At 39.0% G+C, this 21,489-nt stretch overlaps 1 protein-coding gene across 1 annotated transcript in view; it reads right to left on the bottom strand.

Moving 5' to 3' along the window:
- The window catches only part of cdkal1 (CDK5 regulatory subunit associated protein 1-like 1), a 230,031-nt gene extending 210,327 nt beyond the window's left edge, over positions 1-19,704 (bottom strand). Inside the window, exons 1-3 of the mRNA XM_083894656.1 lie at positions 19,574-19,704; positions 18,344-18,513; positions 15,422-15,534 (exon numbers count right to left, since the gene is read on the bottom strand). Coding sequence (XP_083750782.1) covers positions 15,422-15,534; positions 18,344-18,501 — 271 coding nt within the window. The 5' untranslated portion in view covers positions 18,502-18,513; positions 19,574-19,704. The remainder of the gene's footprint in view (positions 1-15,421; positions 15,535-18,343; positions 18,514-19,573) is intronic.
- Between the last annotated feature and the right edge of the window lie 1,785 nt (positions 19,705-21,489).

The following is a 21,489-nucleotide window of genomic DNA, read 5'->3' as shown; positions in this document are numbered from 1 at the left end:
TAGGGCCTCCAGAGTCCCAAATATAAGGATTTAATTGAGTAAAAAGTTGATTTTGCATAATATGTCTCATATAGTATCTCAATGGCATCTCACACCACAGCAGATAAACAACCCATCAAGTCAATCATCTAATCCAATGCCTAAGATAGGAATATATTTAACAGGGGGGACAACAGCCCTTGGATCCAAACTGGATTAACGTCACTCTATCAAAGCTTGCTTCCGTTTCAGTTCAGACTATACTGCACATTTTAGCTGAATAAAGTAGTGTCACTGAGGGTGGGTTGATTATTGTATCCCATTAGATTAGACTTTATTGATCCCACACTGGGGGAAATTCACGTTTCAGAAGTTAAGGGACAGAGAGCACAATAGAATACAATAGAACTATTGTACTACAAGAACACAATTGTTGTGCAATACAGCCGATTTACATCTTTTAAACTACTAAACTAATTGACATAATTCAACACCACATTAACAACACATTTGTGTTGATGCGTTTACCACCTACAGCCATTACATTACCAGTCAAATAATGGCCCAACAATAATGTTAAACAAATATTGTGCTCCCAGGAAGACGAAAGACGCAGTCCACAACATGACTTCATTAAAATTGTGTTTTCTGTTGTTCATTGACATTTTTACAGTCAAGGATATTTGAATGGAACCAGATTTTTTTTTTTTTTGCTTTTTCAAGAAAAGAACAAACCACTTCACTCACTGTATTGGAACTACATATGTACTATACACTGCAAAGCAACCAACCAAATTCAGACTTTCCTAATACTTCCTAATCCACTCCAATGTCGGTTTTGTGTTCATTCTAAAGCATCAACTATGTTCAGTGTTTGATATGCAGAACAAGATATAGCTCTCACACTATAAGTTCACATCAATACTGTTCACATCACAGCAATAGTTTCATAAAATTCAGATAATATCAAATGAATAGGTGAGATCTGTGTTGTGTGCCATTAGTCATCCACAGCTATTTTATCCAATGCCAGATGGACAGTTTATAGACTGAAGCAAAGCTGATTAGCTTTTCTGATTAATTATGTCTGGAAAAGTTTATATACATGACTTTGAAGAAACAGTTGTTTTCCCAAAAGAAAAAAGCTAAAACTTGAACACACACACACATATTTATCATCTCCAATCAAAAGCATCCTAATTCAAGAGCAGGTTGCAAAGCATGCTATTGCAGCCAATAAAGCTTTCACATATTTACGTTCCATGTGTTAAGCGTCCTAATTTGATTAATAGTAATAATTAGACCTCCCTTTGCCTTTTTATTTCAGCATGGAATTAAAACAATTTAGGTCATCTGGTCCCTTATTCCCAAATCCAGGTTGAGGGACATGCAAATTAGATGCAAATGCCACAGAAAAGTGAGAACTAGTTATGGCCCTGTGTAATAAATACTGAATTTAGCCTCTTGGCATTCCAAAAACAGCCAGCTGGGGTTCATATGCAAATCATATGCAAATAGCCCAGACGCAGAGAGCTTTTATTTTTCTGATACGGAGAACATTGGGGGCTTTCCTGGTGGCTTCGTATGCAGAAGCACATTAAAATGTCCTTATGATGTTGTGGGTGTGAAGCTAGCTAATGTTGCGATCCCCCGACTCTTAAACTTTTATATACACTCTCCAACTATCACACATTGAAGGGGCAAAGAGGATAAAAAAAAGAGGAAAGGAGATGAGAGAAAGAAGACGTGAGGGGAAGACAAGGAGAATGAAAGGCATGTGAGCATGTCATTTCAAAAGTAAACCCGAGATACTGTTCACAACCGGTTAGAGGATCAGTGTCAGTATGAAGAAATATAAAGACGCAACAGCAGGGGATACAGTTTGGTTGTGGATATGAAGCAGGACAAAAAAAGAGAGACTCCTAAGAAAGAGATATAAGAGGCAGACTGATCCATTTATCCAGTCAGTAAATCAGGCAATTTTTCCAGGCCAGTGCAAAGCGTATAATTTTAAATTCTTCACCTTTTGAAGCCTCAGAATTAACCTTTATGTGTACTTTGGCAAGGGTCACCACCTTGCACTGCCACAGTAGAATGAGCAGACAAACTAGCCAGAGTGCGCATTTTGCAATTTTAAGCAGAAGATTTCTACACAAACAAGGCAGAATGACACCCCTCTGGTATGCAAAGGCCAATGTACTTCCCTGACTCACCAGAGGAGTCCTATGGGCCTTTTCCACTATACAGTTCCAGCACAGCTTGCCTCAGCACAGCACAGCTCGAGTCTACATGGTTTGGTGTGGTTTATCGTTACTATAGCACCTCCTTGGCTTGGGCGGAGTCATCATAGTACTGCTGCATGAAACAGACTAGTGACTTGTAAAAAGTCATTTTCGGCGTAACTGAATCATTAGTTAATTAAAAATATTTGTTAACGTTATCGTTCAGTACTTCCCGCACATGGGTACCCAGTGCTGGATTGAACACATCACCTGAGCTTGCTTCTTGCAGTGTCACTGCACTGACACTGCTTACTGTACAACCATAATCTCTTATGATTGGAGTAACCATGAGAGTATATGTTCAATATAATTCTGTTTAAATATTTTCCTTTTCGAACTGAATAGCAATTACTAAATAAAATGATTCAATTACAACTCTGTTTGTCTTCTGATTTAACCACTTGTCTCATGTTTTCTTCTCATCCTCTCCGAGTGTACAATTGTATTTCCACGACACTTCTCGAGTGGTAAACCACATTAAAAATTCATATTGCTGTTTCAAATGCAGCTACTTACTCGAAAGAAGTAGAAAATGTACGTTTTTAATTTAAATATGAATTACGGGGAATATACTACAGGCATCTCCATGTAACAGATAATCCTGTGGAACAGTTGGAAATACAGAAACATCACAAGGTGCACATATCTCTGGGAACACGGTTGCTTGCATGTGTGTCTCTTTGCATCTCTGCATGAATAGATTATAGGTGGAGCAGACATGAAGCCAAATCCCAGAGAATCTGCAATCTAATTAATAAATCATAACAAAACGGAACACTTTAAATTGTTTTCTATTATGAATAATTGATTGTGGTCTTAGTTAATACTGGCTCTGCTATTTTTTCCAGGGAAAAACAAATAAAACTAAAAAGACACATGTACGCCTCTATCCCTCCCTAGGCATCAGAGTTATCTGATGTTCTGACATGGTCTTATTAAATATACTAATCCAGCTCTTACACACATCTGACTCCCTTTATTCAGATATCAGGTGAGAGCAGCTAAATCATGTAGAGACGACTGGGTTTTAACAATGAAGGCTATTAATGAAGGCAAAATACATTTTGTCAGCACACATTGTTGGGATATATTTAAAGGACTAAATATAGCAACAAAAAAACGTTTCCGTGCACAGAGCATGCAGGCTCAGCTAATAATGTAAAATTAGGCAGGAAATTCTGAGTATATCGAGCTAAATAACAAGAAACAGACCTAAATTCTGCTGGTGTGCTTTAAAGTTCAAGGGCTGACATGCGTGGGACTAACTCACTTCATGAGCTCAAGATCAAAATGACCCATTTTCAAGGCCTTCCGTTCTCTCTCTTCCTTTTCATTTCCCACGGTATGCAGTCCAACGAAAGACACAATAGATATTCACATTATGTCATTTACATACTGGGGATGATGGAGAATGTCTGATATACCGTACATCCTGAAACAAGGAACGTGACATTCAGGCTTGTTCTAGCAGTCAACCATCAAATATCAACCACAGTCACATGATGAAACTGCAACTATAAAATACGTTTTAAAAAAAGATAGAATGAGCATCTACTCACACACACAAATATGCTAGAATTAGACGGGTTTATTGAGTTAATACTTGGATACCAAATACATGCACACTCTCACACAGTAATCATCAGATCAGATATCAAAAGGCAGTGTCTGTCTGGAAGATTAGACGAGCCATCTGTCTGCCATGTGGAAACCTTTGTATTATCAATAAACTTCACACTCTTCTGTACGTGCATGTATCTGTGTGCATGGATGTCTGATCTGCCTACCGAGTATGGAATGTAAATGATAGAAACGGAAGCTAAGAATAAATACGGAAAAACAGAATTGCACACTTTTCCTTTTGGTTGATCTTATTGATTTATTTTAATGTCTGTTTGTCACTACCTAGCACAGTGCAGTGAAGTTCAGTCGAGTCCAAATACAGAGACAAACGCATCCTGACACATTGTAGGGACAATGCCAGGACTGTGATGAAAAAAAGAAAGAAAAATACTGGCAGAATATTGTGAGGTACACCTCGCCAATGTGTGTATCAACTCAGGTGTTACCAAACTAATATCACAAGAAATGGGACACAGCCAGCAACTATTTAGTCACATTTTACGACCATTGTCGGTGCTAGTTGAATATACATCCAGCGGTGCGGAACCACTGAGTTCCCAGAGAGTGCACAGGTGTGCAGTCTTGTTTGAGTTGTGGACAGCAAATAAACAGCTGAGTAGTTTGGAAGCAATATCTGTGCGTTATCTGAGGAATCCATACTGATAACAATATGTGTTTACGCACAGGTTTAAACAGGTTTTCCACCAGTAGGAAAGTGTTTAATCGGCGTTCACTCCCATGTCAAACAACTCTGCAATGCACGCAGGTTTTTAACAGCTCTAGCTCTGATCGGCATCAGTCAGTGTGTTCACATGCACATTAAAAGTCAAATTTAAGTGGGACCAAGACAATAATTGGGTTTTCTTGACGTCATGTTAACACATTAGTCCAACTAAAATCCAGCTTAGTCTTAGGTCTTAGTTGGATTAAAATAACAGGATAATGCGATTGATAATTTGAATAATGATTAATGTGTACAGCAGGTACCAATCATACAAAACCACAGGATGAAACATCACACTGTTCAGCTCGTTTGTTTTTTCCTGTGCTGTAAAGGTCAACAGGAAACTGATTCAATACACACCTAGCTTATAGAGAGATACAGGCATGGCAAGTTGTCCGATTACCTGTCTTAGTCTGACTATGATCTGTCTAAATCATTCAATCACATAATTTAAACAATTGATATAAAAAGTGACTAAAGTGAATAAAAGATGAAGAACATTAACACTGATTATTTTGTTGTTGATTTTTGCTTCCACATGTTTAGTTTCCGGCACATCTGTGATTTCAAAATTCACGATTGGGGGATGCAGAGGTTATTATTTTTTACTAAATGTTACTGTTAAGTACTTATATCTGAATATCTGCATGATGATTTAAGTTGCATTTCTCTATTGTGATCTCAGGTTGAAGGAAGGAGCTGGAGAAAACACATTTCAAATGCACTCCTCTTCACACACACACACGCACGCACGCACACACACACACACACACACACAAAAGACTAGGAAATGGCTTGTGGCCGTACTTAATGCTTATTCAATACACAGCCATCGATCGCTTTCCTGGCTAAGCATTACCTGTATTTACTCTGTTATTGTTCCTCTGTATAGATCTATAGTGCTAATTTCACCAACGCATGAGTGAGGAGAGCGAATCTGAAAAGAAGTGTGCGAGCACAAATAAACACCGAATCCAAAATGTGAGTGAATTAGAAGTGATCGAAGAGACAGAGAACGGACCAAAAATTGCAGTGCACGTGCACATCCACACACACTATTAAAATGTTTTAGCTCAATCTAATGTCTATTCTGCCTTGCAGAGCACACAGCAGATAAGCCATGAGAAATGTAACCCGTGGTAGACAACAGACACATGTCCACACTCCACAGACAATTACTTATACATGTCTCCCTGGTCAAGCCGGGTTCTGCCAATGCTTCAAGTAAAGTCTTCCTTTCTGCTCGGAGATCAAGGCTTCATTGTCTGATTGTGATTCAGATTAAACACACTGGCAAAATCATATGCAGCTCTTAAATCCATATCAACTAAAATCTGTGTGCCGACGAGGAAATCTACCACATTGCTAATTAATTTATAGTATATACAAAAGGAGAGACCAGACATATCCACATGTAGAATTAGTGCTCAAACGCCCGAGCCCACTCACGCACAAGCTCTGCTGTAGTGTTAAAGGGTTTGTGAGGACCGCTGAATACTTTCCCATCTATTCTCTCAGTTGTTCATTCAAATATCTGACTGGTCCTCATAAAACGCTCAAGATCACACAACACACACACTTGTACTTTTCTCTGTTCACTCACAGGTAGCCAGTGCTTTCATTTCAGCAGGAGGTCTCATATGAGCAGACACACAGTGTGATACAGACAAGGCCAGCCCTGTTTTTCATTTCAGTTGGTGGTCAGTGATGTCACTGATGGCTGAACATTACACACTCGGACATAAAGCAGTGGTTATCTTCCCAAACAACAGAAAGGAGGAGGCATGTCCTTGAATGCCAATTTCTTTGCTTTTTATCCATTTATGTCACCCACACACTTTCACTACCCACACAAACAGCATGTCATGCCATGTTAATTACTAATGTCTTTCAAGCTTCCGTTCCCTCTTCATGAGGGAAATTACATTTGTTTTGCTTGCTGAGTCAAGATGACAGGGACAACAAAGAGGAGAAGACAAATTAGAAGCGAAAGAGACAAAGATGGCTCTCTCAGTTTGTAAATTAAGAGAGAAGCTAATTATTCAAAAACAGAGAAAGTGACAACGAGTTGTCAAATGTCAAAGAATATAGATCATCTTGTTTTTGTCCTTTTAGCTCAACTGTCAAGAAATAAGGCACAATATTGCACATTTGTCTTCTCAGTTATTTCTCAGACATGCTTCCACTGAACAAATTACTTAATTAATTAGATGTACACTAATTGTATGAAAATAATGACATTGTTGACCTAAATTAACACAAAGTTTACTCCATCTTAGAGTAACTTTGAAGGCACATTCATCCTGCCAAGTTTCTGTTCTATCTCATCCCAATGTTGATGACATTGAGTGAGGTCAATTTAAGAGACATCTGGACACTTTTTTTTTTTTTTTTAAACAGGGTTGTATGAGGTACTTATACATGGTCAAGTGTATTTAAAACATGCTCATTGTGCTGAGAAGTAGGTGGGGTCAAATTTGTTTGATGTGGCCTTCATCCAAAAACGTTTCCAACTCAAAAAGTCGGAGCAACAGGGGTGGTGGGAAGAAGAAATGTTTATCCAATTAAAATGCTTCTTTAAGGCACTTCTTAGACCTGTTTGCAGAAATGTAACTAGCACCAATAAGTTGTTGGCACTGTGGTCCCCTTTATACCTAGCATTAGAATGCATCTGTGATCAGATAGTGATTGGATAGCGCTACAAAATACGCATTAACACCTGGTATTAGAGCTTAGATCGGGCCCAAAAAAAATCAAGCCCAACCCTACCCGAGCATGTTGTGTCCGAGCCCGGCCCGGCCAGACACATTAACTGTAATTACGAGCCCGATTTAAACCCGAAAATGTTTTAATATGTGAGCCATAAAGGTACACGTACGTCCATGTCCTCCCCTCTCGCTCTCTGCGCACACAGGTTTAAATTACAAACAAACAAATGCTGAGTGCTGATCAAAAGTTTTGTGCAAGTGATTTAAGGTCCTGACTCTTGTCAGGCTTCATTCAGTGATTGAAACAAATATATAAACATTAATGAAAGGTTTAAATGCAGAGCGCCCACTCGCTAAGCAGACAGCTGCGCCGCTGCGCGGATGTTGTGTAATCAAGTACACCGGTATGGCCGTATATTAAAAAATTCATATTATAACGGGAAAAAAACAGTACTAGGTGTGAACCGGTATACCGCACAGCCCTACACTCTACGACATGTGCGTGTAGCCGTGTGCACGAGTGTTGCTGATGCTGCGCGATGCGGGTGCATTTTGATCGGCTTATTAAAATCGGAATATTCTGACTGATCGGCCGGTCACCAATTTCGGCCGATCACGTGAAAATCGGCCGATTCCGATCACTGGCCGATTAATCGGTGCATCCCCAACACCTATACTTGCAAGTGAACAAGCTCCATCAGACTGCAATCCAATCAAAAAAAAGACACTTTAATGCCAGGTGTAAGGGCAGCCCATCTGACGTGACTTCAAAGAATCATACATCATCAACAGATCTACACACCACTACACTAACGCAGAGAGAGTGGTGCATAGACAATACACTTAATCATTATTGTGTGAATTCATCTGAAAATGGATCAATTGCAACACACCTTTGTTTATATTTGAAAATTACACACATCAGTTAGAAGTGTACGCTAGCTTAAACACCACTATAACTCATGGTTAGACGGTCTTTTTACAACAGCAAAAGTTTCTGTTAGTGTAAATACTCATTCTCCCACTGACAAACACAGAAGTCGCTGTTCTGCTGTTCACTAAGAAGTTAGTGGTATATGGTGCAACTTGTAGAAAAACGGGAAAACTCTCCTATGCAGTAAATGGTCACTCTCTTGGCCATTAGCTTTTATATATATATTTTTTTTTTTACCATTGGGCAACCTCTGTCAGCATGTGAGCCTCACTTCTCATACCAGTCCCAGACATCCTCCTATCTGTCTTGCTTCCTAGCGTCTCCCCTACTCCACCCCCATACATTTCCCTCAGCTCCTGCTTTATCCCATTACTCACATCTCCTCCATGATATTCCCATTATATCCCTTCAGGGTATTCCCAATCCCCATGGAATGAAGGCAGTGTTCCTGGGATAACAGTGTCTGGCTGGCTGGTTTCAGCAGGGAGTAGGTAATAGGCATCCTTTCTATGGAGGGGTGCAGCAAAAGAAACTCCTCTTCAGCCACGTCCATTCATTCATCAACAGTTTTTCTTATTAGAGGCACGAAAGCACAAGTTAATGGACAGAAAGAAGACTGTCACATTGATGTTTGCTTTAATTCTTCTTTCTCCACAACCGTTCCCAGTTCCTTCTTGTTGGCAAAATAAGAATGAGATATCACACCCTTTTGGAAAATCAATTTGTTATTGTTTGTCATTTTATTTCTCAGAGGAACAAGGAGTGGTCTTCTCTTAGAGGCACCTGTAATTCTCTTTCCTTGCCCCACACATAGTAAATAAGACAAGCTTTGCAATAAGTGAGATCTCTCCATCCTTTAATAATGATTGACAGAGGCAAATAATCTGTGTTCCCCACTTGGGGACACTTGCTAATTCTCGTAGGTATCTGGTGATAGACATGGATAACAGCATTGTCAGCATTACCAATTCACACATATACATTAGACTTAATTAGTAACTTGAAATTGAGTCCAAATAATGTGACAAAAACATCAACGATGACACCAATAAATCCCTAAGACAGATTTTGTGGTCTTGGATTCCCATGGCAATTTCTTCCTGCAACGGTTGTTCTCCTCAGGTCAATCTGTAGTGCTGTCACAATTCATTTCCCCAGAGCAATCAATGGATGAGATTGAGCAGTGATCCCTACTTTCCACTGGCGATTCTGTTTTCCTTCTATTCTTCCATCCATATTTCCCTTCAGGGAATTTTAAGGCAGGAATGGCTGGGGTTCCTAATCCCATGTCCTCTAAATGGTAGATAGGTGCTGCTAAACATGTGGGTCACCTTGTAGATTCACCATCATACACATGTGCACATACACACACAAGGATTGGGACTTGAGATCACTCTAATTTCCTGGCCCCTAAATGGTTAAACTCGTCTGTGCGGACTCATGGGTCTATTTGTAGCCTTATTCACAGCCTATGTGTGTGCGAATGTGATATTTACAGAAATGAAAAGGGCTTTCCTACTGTCATCACAACAGTATTGCTGGTAAACCCACTGATAAATATATAAATGTATATTACATATAAGAAGTTTCACAACTGTCCTTACAGAGTATTCGAACAGAGAGAACTAAAAAGTCATGAATATTCTTGTATATCCGGTAGCCTGTCTATCTATTGAATGCCTGCACTGAGAGTTTTATATAAATATATTCAATCAAAATGGACATGCAGGGATAAAATAAATCCTTCATTCCAGAGATGAACACTTCTGCTGTATATTTAGTTTAATTTTCAACAGGTGTGTCACTTGATTTACACCCATTCCAGTCTCTGCCAACTACAATTTTCTATTTGCTAAAGCTCTTTTTTGTAACCGACTGTTTTTCTCTTTCCCAACATCTCTCCCTTCATTCATCCCACTTGTGTCTTCACTTACAGTGGCTTTTTTTACTCCATTATTTCAACACATGTCCATCTCACTACTGCAGGTTTGTCAGAATTGTCCTGCTTACTGCTCTCCATGTTCCCTTCCCTTTTAGCGACCATCACATTCGCTGATTTGGCTTTAAGTGCACGTCTATTTCGGCTCTTACAATTCAGCCCAGCATCCTACGCCCATCCCCACAGTCTCTTCCTCTCATCTTTCCTCACGCCGCTTTTTCCTTTCCCTCTTATTTACCCCTTTCCACTCTCTCAATCAGCAAAAGTGAGACTGTCTAATACAGTTGCACAGTTGCAAGATAGTGTAAAGACAGAACGAGCCTGGAGAAAAGTCTTTCTCTCACACGCATATACTCAAACCAAAAAATACATCTCATCCTGCAGAGTGACAGCTGTCAGAAGCTGAGCTGTCTCACACACACATACTCTCTGTACAATATCAATTCCCACCACGTCTGCAACCATGTGTGAGCTGGCTGTGTGCGCTAACGCAAGCATGTATGTGTGTGTTGTCTGTGCCGGAGAGAGGTGGAGTCAAAGACAACATTGTAAGTTTTCATTGGTTGCAATATTGCGGCATGTAATGTTGCGTAGCACTCAGTCAGCCAATCAGAAGCTCCTCACACAGTCCATTTTATGAATGAGATGCCATGTATGCGAGGTACACACACACTCAGAGTGAGAACACTCTACAGTGATGTAATACAATCACACAGAGTAGTAGAAGTGCTTGAACGACAAATGCATGAGCTCAGTCAGTTCAACTAAGCGTTTGCCTAAATTTGTCAAGAAGAAATATTACATTTAATTGGCAGAGTTTAAAAAGATATTATGAATGCAAATGTGATACTTAGGGACATTAAAATGTCCAATATAATTAAAATCAACACACAGCTATGTCATATTTTCCTTCAACTGCCATATAATGCACCTGCAGCATTTTCAGCTCAAAGAGGCAAAAAATGAATTTAGTCACCAAATCACAATGCAAAACCTGAAGGTTAATGTAGAAATCTTTCAATTCTACACTTTCATATGAATTTGAAATTATTTAATAGGAGACGATGCTCTAAAAGCCTCAGTTATATTTTACTGCATAACAAGCAAAGCAAAACCTGTAATACCTGAAAAACAATTAACTCCTCGTGTTGTTTTATATATAAAAGAAAACAGCTCACACCCTCTCTCTGAAACCAATATCCTTCAACCGTCTACATCTCAACCAGGAACTGAGGAAGCCTCATTTGGCTGACACTGTGAACCGGGGAGTAATTTTGCCAAACCGGTATGTAAAATCATAACTGAATAGCTGTGTTTGCGGCTGGCTGACAGAGAAGAGATTGGGAGGGGAGGAGAGCAGCCAAAAACAATCAAAATATCCTGGTGTGAGTTTCCATGGTTGGTGTGTGTGTGTGTGTGTGTGTGTGTGTGTGTGTGTGTGTGTGTGTGTGTGTGTGTGTGTGTGTGTGTGTGTGTGTTCTATGAAGTCACTATTTGGCACATTGCTCTGCTTTACAAATGTAGTTCATTTGTGTCGGTACACAAGCATGGGTAAACAGTGCCCTCTTTGGTTGTACAGAGGGACTACAGCACATGACAAGCCGGGCAGAGCGAGTGCAGGCAGTAAAACAAGTGCTGAGACAATGAAAGTGGAGAAGAGTGGCACAGGTGGCTGTTTTACTGACATAAAAGGAAAAGGAAACCAAAAACTGGGGCACGAAAGCAAATAATTATTTTCAGTCTGTTCAGATAACATTTTATATTATTGATTTCATATGTTTTGATTGAGTAAACCAGTAAAGTTAAGTCCAAATAGGATTGAAACTTGTTGAGTGAAAGCACCATTGTGAGTTTAAATACATAGATATATGTAAATACATTTTAGGTACATGCGTCTTTAGGTGCTTCTTCAACAGAGGAATGAAGAACTGGTCCCTCACACCCAAACAAACTAAACAGACTCATTCATCAATAGGAACACTATGTACGGATGTGAATAACTATTTAAAAGCAAGTGGGAATTAAAAGTTTTGACTTTCAAATCCATAAATAAGAACACAGAGTGTTTTTCAAATAAGAATGACCTCATCCTAACACTGCAGAGAGACATCTGTTCAACAAAGAGCTCCTCCACTGAGCCAAGGCTGCCACCCTGAGGCCAACATAATAACTGCTACTATATTTCACACCAGGTGATGTCATAATTAAGGAAAGAGTCAGGGACAAGGGGTGGGGGGGTGTAAAAGTGAGAAACAGACAGGAGAGGGTGGGGGGGCAGTGATGTCATGTTTTCAGAGCATGCTGTCAGGCAGTGGCTCTCTCTTTGTCCAAACTCCAGTCTGCAGAGAGACCGACACAACAGAGGTATCACTCTGTTATTCCTATATCGCCATTTCAAACAGTTCGGGTCGACAAGGACTTAACATAACTCAAAGTCCTCATGTTCAATCTGGCCAAAGACTCGACACCACATCCTTCAGGAACCCATTTCAGTCCTTGCGATTCCAGACCGCTCCTCTCTTCACTGCACTCTCGACAATTTCATGCCATTCTAGACAATTCCATTGCATTCAAAACAATCACCACCTACTCTGAGAGTAATCTCCTCTGATTCTGGCCATGACAGGCAATTTGTTCTTCCAACAATCTAACAGAGAAAAACAATGAGTGAGGATACTCTCATTCAAAGACAAGGAAAAGGGAAGGAACAACACAAAAAGGGATGCAGGAAGAAAGAGACAGAAAAAGCCACCAAGCGGGAAAGACAGACAAAAAGCGAGAGGATAATAAGACAACCTTTAATTTTAGCAGTTGGATATTGACTTTTAAAGTACTTTCTGAAAGGGGTGTGAGGTATAGAAATAAACGACAAGGATGAAGGCATTAGTGAGACAGAGAGTATTCTGTAGCTTCATCGGATCAAAACATCTCCTTAATTTACGTCAGGGTGGACATGTGTGCCATTTTAGAGGGCAGAGAAGAAATTATTGCTCATGTAAATAAGGCACACACAACAGTCGGCACAAAGACACATGTGATGCACAAAAGGTAACAAAAGAATGAATGTGCTCAAAGATCAATTATAAACAAATGCAACCTGAAAGCCACCAAAACAACTGTGACCCATTTCCTTTACCTTTGCAGATATCAGCAAACCCTGTTACTCTGTTGTAGTATCTTTCTCATGGATATACTGACACCACATGGTGTGTTAATGTAAAGACTGATGGCCGTCAAATTAAACAATTATTTCTTGTTGAATAGTATAACTTGATGTACTGTAAAACAGATGGTGGGAGAAGGGACACATTTTATGACCACATGTAATACTAGTTTCTATATATCAATCATGTTGAATCAAACTGACTGAAATATTGTGTGAACACTTTCTGGAATCAGGATCCTTGTGTGGTCACCAATTTAAAAGGTCAAGAAATGAAGAGACAGAAAAGAAACATAATCCTCCAGTACCAGCACATTTTAGGGGGCTTTTGTATTAATTATGTTGAATGTGTCGGATTTGCTTTGTACCCTAAAGCAACCCAATGCAACTTTGTACCTTAATTAACAGTTTCAAAATAATTTTGAGGGGTTCCCTTACTTGCAATCGCTGCTTATGACAAATCACAACTCTGACTCCGAGAAAAAGTACCTGCATCCTAAGCGGCATCATTACAACAGTCACTAAACAGGAACCATTTGAAACACAAATGTTGCCTGTTGCTCCATTGAATGAAAGCGACTGCCACAATCAGGCCCACGGTAATCCTGACCTGAGGGTCAGTTAAAAAGACTAGCAAGTCATTAAAAATCTGTTTTCATGGTGACGTGTGCACATAGTGATGCTTTAAGTCTATGACTTAGACTCCAGAGCCGAGTGTACTGTGGTCAAATTATGTTTCCCACACAGAAATACAAGTGGGAACAGAAATCTCCACCATCACTACAAACAAAAAAAAGCTAGTGTTATCTACACTCAATTCCTGACAGCTTGCAACCATTACAGACTCAGATTCTATGTATGGCAAGAAAACTAGCACATCAAATATCAAAAGCCTGAGCAGATGCTTTTACATAGGCTCTGTTACTACTAATGACTCAGGAGGGAGGATGCAGGCAACAAAGTAAGGGAGAGACATGGGTTATTTCATAAAGAAGCTCAAGGGACAGAGGAAAGTGTGAAAATGAAAGAAAGGTGGGGAGATAAAGTGATCAAGAGTGTAAACTAGCAGATAACAGGGAAAAGCGTAGGCCTTTGTTTATGGGTACAATGCCATGTGTGTGTCGATGAGTACATCAGCACATTTGAAAAGTGATGAATGTCTTTGTGCAGCTGTTGAGACCCCATGGCGAGAGAAATGCCTGAAGAGTTAATATACTATACTCTCTTCTTCCATCTCTAAAAAACCTGTAATCTGATGCCAGCCAGCCAGATGCGTTACAAACCCAGGATGCAATGTAATATTAAAATGTACTACTACTACTACTACATCTAATAAAACAAGAGAGTAGACTAAAGACATTGATATTTACAAAGCTGTTGTTGCTTTAATCTTGCAGTCTTACAGTGAAGCCTTTAAATTTCAATTTTGAAATTTGAAGGCTTCCATACCAAAGGCAGAGATTAGTAAAGAGTATAGAGAGATAAAAAAAATATATATATATATATAAAAATAAATATCCATTCTGGTTGACAACAACCAGCCATGATATTGAGCTGGATTCTATTTTAAAAGTTAAATTGAAAATATAAGTAACCATGGAGATATTCAGTCACATTGCTGTGGGGGGAAAACACCAGAACACCTTCTTCTCAGACAGCATCTTAACACTAAAAACATTGAGCCTTGGTGACATTCCTCTTAAAATAGTGACAAACATGCAAGGATTAGCAAATCAAAACGGTCCAAGGATTTATATTAACCAGTTAAAAGCATGTTTTTGTTAAACTGAGTTTTAAAGGCAGTTCCCTGTTTAGAAAGCTAAATTCCAAGGCCATCACACAAAAAGGTGCAGCAGATGCAGGGTACAGCTTACTGACAAGGCAAGAGCGCCCTCATGTGTTAAAATGCAGTGATGAAATTTTTAAGACAAGTACAATACTGTAGGTTTTAAAAGCATAACAATAAGATTAATGACATTGGTAATTGTATTTTGTTACTACTGACCAACAGTCAATACATTTAATAGATAATAGTCAATATTCACAAGCACAAATAAACCATCTCTTACCAGTAATCTTGTATCCACTGGCAGCAAGCTGTCCAGCCATATACTCCCCATCTGAGTTGTTGTGACTGCAGCCCCATGTTTTCATCCAAATCTTCTGAGTCCCAGGGATCAAGCTAAAAAATGAGCAACAGTGAAATATGTCTCCATTAGAAGTAGAAAGGAAATGACAAAAAAAACATAACATGACATAACATACAACTGATTTTATGAGCATGACATGAAACCTGATCTTAAGCCTTATAGTTAACATTTTACTCCAAAACAGATTAGTGAGACGAGGTCATATTATAACCGCATACTGGAGTTTCCATATAGATGGATGAAACGTGGATAAGAGTTGTATTAAGACTGTCCTCTGGAACAGCAATATAAATTGATATACTTTTTGCAAATAAGCATCATAATCAAAATATCTAATTTGGAATAAAGTCAGTAGTTGGGTTATTGATGTTCATGTAAATCTAGTCATTGGCTTAGTTCCAGCAAGTGTCCCGTAATCCTCGTCAACAAACCACCACGAACAAAAGGCGAACCTAGAACTAAATCATGCAGATGAATGCAAACACTTTTTAGTCATCAATTAAAATCTGCGCTTTTCCCAGTCTGGGCCTTTTTCCCCATCACATATATTTTGACAGGCCACAACAACTCTAAATAATAAAATAAATCATGTCTGACTTCATATTTATCTTCATTAGTTTCAGGGCTGACGTTTCACTGTCACGCTGACCGGACTTAGGTCTTGTTGCAGGCAGCATGTCCAAGTGCCTCTGTTTTGACAGGGATTGCCCCATGGGGATAAAACAAGGGTCTATCTCAGACACAAAAAAATAAAAATTCAAATCACATCCATAAGTAATCCGACTGCTCAAATCAGATTGCAAATTGTCCTGCATCACTCTTAACATGACGCAAAACGATGTCAAACTCTGTGGTATTTTGTGTACTTTTTGTGCAGTGGAGGAGATCTGCACTACAACTCGACAATGCGGTTGTGAAGTGATGCACAACTATTTTTCCTAAATCCATGTTTGAAAGCCACATCACAAACATGGATACGCATACCACGTTACGAAACAAACCGCAGATAGGTTTGGTATGTCTTGACACGCATAACTAATTTCGTCACTTGTAGTCAACAGTGCAAACAAATCGGATGGCCTCAATATAATTTTACAGGCATTTAGCAGAGCCATTGTTAATGATACCTGCAACACCTCTGCTGTCAAAATGTCTGCTGTGAAAAAAAAGGACCAAAGCCAAATGTTTCATCAGCCTTAAAGCAGACCTAGACCGGAAGTTCAAATTAACGCTGTTTTTTAGTGTGTATCTGCGTCCTTACCTTGTTTAAGAAGCCACTGCTGAGAACACTGTGTTTTATTGTAATCTCAGGCTCAGCAAGATCTCTTAAAAAACCCGGTCCGGTTACGTGAAACACCGGTTCTCCTGAACAGCAGATCGTCCTGCTCCGGGCACTAGTCCGGGCACATCCGGTCGCGTACATTGAACCGCAGGAGAAGATTAACGTCCGTTGTGGAGGTGTTTCACGAGCGACAGTGTCTTCTGACTCTGGGTCTGACTCCGGGTCAAAGTCATAAAAGGGACTGTGGCTGGGAGTTGTGACGAAGCTATTTTTAAACATTGTTAAATTAATGTTTTGATAATGAGGAGCAGTGCATCCACCTTTCCAGAGGGGGGAGCTGCACTTCTGAGAGCGGATGTGCTGAATAGTATTGGCCAATCACAAGGTCCGCTTTAAAACAAACTGTATACAGAATACCAAAACAAACAACTATAGACCCCTTGGCAGCCTACCTAACGCGCGCGTCACCTTCTCTCTACTGCTCATGTCGGTTGCAGAAAACGCTACTGTGAGCAACACAACAACATGTCTTGTTGTGCTGTCGGTTGCACTAATCCTTTTAACAAACAAGACAAAAGCCTGGAGTTTTACCGGATACCGAGTTGCACTTCTTTCAAGGTCGTCTTCGGTTGCAAGACATCAGGAGGAGCGACTGGAACGAGCAAATGATAAAAGAAGCAAGAATTTGCCGTGCTCACGCCATATCAGTTAACGTTCCGTTCATTTTTGGCATCGGGTAACAAGCCAACATGAAGTAATTATTACTATGCATAACAATGTTAAAAAACAATGTTTGAGAGAAACAGCGTAATTAAACTCAAGTTTAAGTCAAAGTACTGTAGCTTAGAAGCTAATTTACTTAAGCTAATGTTGTTTTGCTAGTTGTGTAGAACTTTGCAGCAGGTATACAGCATGTATATTTTCCTGTTTTTCATCTGTAACTGATCATCAGAACCTGTATAGTTTGTCGGTTTACAACCTATTAAGTTGTGTGTAGAATAAAACCTCTTAAAGAAACTTACGTTGTCCGCCATACTTGTTCTGCTCGCCCTTCTAGAGGGTAGTTCATTAAGCTGTAGGAAGCAGCCGGTAAAAATCTGGACAAGTTGTGTTGCTAATACTGTAACCGTTCACTTTCGTAAGCATCCAGAGTTGTGTAGGACTTTAAGTGCTCCTTGGAATAAAGACTTGGAGTATCCATCAGGTACAAGTGGATATTGGGCCACTGCAGACGGGGCCACTTCGTCTCATTATTAATCCACTCGCCGGCGCCTAAAGCATATTGGGTCATCAAGCTGTATTCCATTCACCAAGGTGAATTTCCAAGCATAACTTGCTTTATCACTAGGCGACAAGCTTGCGTAGTACGAGGAAAAACATATTTTTCTTTGCCGTCTGAATTCGTGCCGTATGAGAGCCAGCTAACTTACAACCGACAACACTGCTTGTTAAACTGAGTGGTGCCCTTCTGCAACCGTGCTGCGCGCGCATCCACCCTGTTTGTAAACAACCAAGAGCCCTATACGTTACAAAGCCATTTTATCAAACATTTGACCTACCTGTCAGCTTGCAGCTCCTCATTGCTGAGAAGCTCTTTTCTCTTCCTGGACCTCGGAATGATATTCTTTCGAGCACTCAGTCTCTCATGAGGAGTGGGGTCACTTGAAGACACCATGTCTTCTATGTCTTCGATCAGAGAGTCACAGGTGGACGGCATGATGGCCTGAAACTATACAGAGACTAAGTCAACAACTCAGCACATCATTATTTTAGTCTCTAATAAAAATAGATGGCAGAGTCAATAAAATGCAATAAAATGCCCTGTTCTATTTATTTGCTCAAAAACAAACCTAAATACAGGTCCAAGAAAATCATCACCTAAACTGAAGTGAACAACATGACTACAAAATAATGTTTTGGGGGCGGTAGACAAATGATATTTTAGACCATACAATGGTTTAATCCATTACTACAAGACAGTAGCTGCATCTAAAAAATTAAAGCCATAAGATAAATGTATCTCCAGACAAATATTACTCCATCTTCATGCATGTAGTAAATAATTTTAATTCATCTGTGCATATCCACACCCTTGACGTCTGTTTTAAATGCCGTTTTATCAAAAACATTTGATTCATCTCTTTGGCAGGAGGTCATTTTTATTTTAATCATACATTTCAAAGTGCACAGGACCACTAAGTCATAACATTTTAATGTCTGTAGATTCAGGAATAATGCATCACTTGTTTCATTAGAAGCAGACGTCAACCTTCTGTGATCTTGTAATGTCAAGTCCATATTCTGCTCTGTTTTGTTGGAAATATCAACAAAATCTCCATGTTGCATGTACGTGGTATTTTTAAAAAACGACCTCAAACATTACAATCGGAGAAATGTTTAACATTAATATTACTCTGCATAAACATTGTAATAATCAATGCATTAAAGAAGACAATTTACACCTACATTAATGAAACGTCACAATTAGATTGTCGTGGACCAGCTGTGTTAAGGTCAGGCTAATGTTTTCATTTTCTTCACCTGACACTTACCTATAAACCCTGAACATTCAAACGCTGCGCAGTTTAAATTCGCTGTCGTTGACTGCTAACTCCACATTTACTCTGTAAATGAACAGACACATTCCAGCCTGCAGTTTGATTTTGTTGGTAAATATGTCCAAGCTAGCTAGTAGCATGGCTAGCCTCATTAGCTAGGGTTAGCTCATTACCCACGTGTCCCTTATTTTGTGCAGAAATAAAACGTCAGATACAGTCGACGTCCCCTACCTTGGCTGCAATGTGATGGTTGGTTGAGATAAATGCGATTCGCCAGTAAACGTGTCCCTCGAAAGCAAAGACAATTTGCTCTTTACACCATCAAAACAACAACTCACAACTCTCAGACGGCCATACTTGTGCCTGGCTACGGCAGGTGAAGAGGGACAAACCTAGTAGGCTGCAGCGTTATGGGTCGTTTGTTGGACCAAAAACTCAAAAACTTATTTGACCTGATTTATTGTCCTGTTACATCCTTTTGGATACTATATCTATATCTATATCTATATCTATATCTATATCGATATAGATATAGATATATATATATGGTACCAAATACAATCTGACCTGTAAAGCTTCTGCAATGGCAATGTGAAAAGTTAACCGTTTTCTGGGAAAGAATTGACTGTAAAAAAATATATATATATATTGTATATATACTGTAAACATGCACATTTCTATTTTAAAACTTTGTCTACCAACCGTAACCGATATGCTCCCATTGTATTGTTTTCAGTTATCATTAAATTATCATTTGCTTTCCTATGTTCATTGGTACTGGGACTATCTTAAGAATATTCAATGAATTTTATTTATTTCTTTATTTTATTATTTTTATTTAGGAAGCACATTAATGGACATATGGTGTTTCTGGTTTAAATCACCTTAATATTCCCATATTGTATATCCTGATATGTTTTTAATTCAACACTACAATGAAAACCAATTAATGACCATGTGAAGTTGCATGTTGCAGCTGAACAAATCATCACCTCACCCTTCCCTTCCAAGCAGTGTAGGTTTAACCACGGTAGCCTTTATTTGTCATTAAAACCATGCTGACGTAAACACAAAGGTTCATTTTGTGTAAGAAAAAAAAAATCAGTGTAGGTATTTGATAGTCCATTTCTGACTTGTGGAAATAATTTCACCTGAATCTTATGCATTGGACATACTAAAAGACAACACTTCAATTTTTTATTTATATCATCTTTATTCAAATTTTCAGTTACAAATGCCCACAGTACAAAAATCCATATAACCCACCCACCCCAACAAATACAACACATATTCCTCATTCAACAGATGTTAAAGGAACAGTTTATATAACTGAATAACACGCATCAAAACCAACAAATTACTTTACCTTTTACATTCAACAGTACGCAAATACTTTCACCCATGCGTTCAAATTGCAAAAGAAAAATAAAGGTAATGATATTACAGCTATTTTTCTCATAATCAATGGAAACAAGCATCAATATCATATTTTACAGTCAATTCTTTCCCAGAAAACGGTTAACTTTTCACACTGCCATTGCAGAAGCTTTACAGGTCAGATTGTATTTGGTACCAGCTTAAGAATAACCATATCAAAACAGCAGGAAAAAAAGATGTTTTTTCTATATAAACTAAAATTAACACACTGTGTCAAATTATGACTTCCTGCGTGGTCTAATCACACATCATTCGCATTTTAGAAATGTCATTTTTTTCAACTCACTCATAATACACCTAAACACTCACTGGCTAATGAGCATCAGAAGTTCATTACAATCTTCAACATTCCATTAGGAAGTGGTGAAAGGGAACGATCTTCCCAAAATTCAAGTTTTTCCTCACATAAAAGTGGATAAAATAGCGACCAGATTCTGGTCACTTGTGATCGATGGTGGGGGGGGGGGGGATAGCCCAGATGGCTGGATAATTCTAGTCAACCAATGTGGGGGGAATACATAAATACATTTTAAAAAATTACACACATAAATATACCTAATAAGAAACAGTGAATCAGAGCCTTTCTGTGTCTTTGTCAAATTTCATTAACTGAGCCAAGTTCTGATGAATGGACGAGGAAAAAAAAAAAAAAACACTGATTAACTTTTAGCAGGCTTTAAAACTGTTTAAGTGAAAATGGCAGGAAAGCA

This window comes from Microchirus variegatus (assembly GCF_963457635.1).
Source record: "Microchirus variegatus genome assembly, chromosome: 1".
Taxonomy (NCBI): Eukaryota; Metazoa; Chordata; class Actinopteri; order Pleuronectiformes; family Soleidae; genus Microchirus; species Microchirus variegatus.
This window is presented reverse-complemented; position numbering and strand designations above follow the sequence as displayed.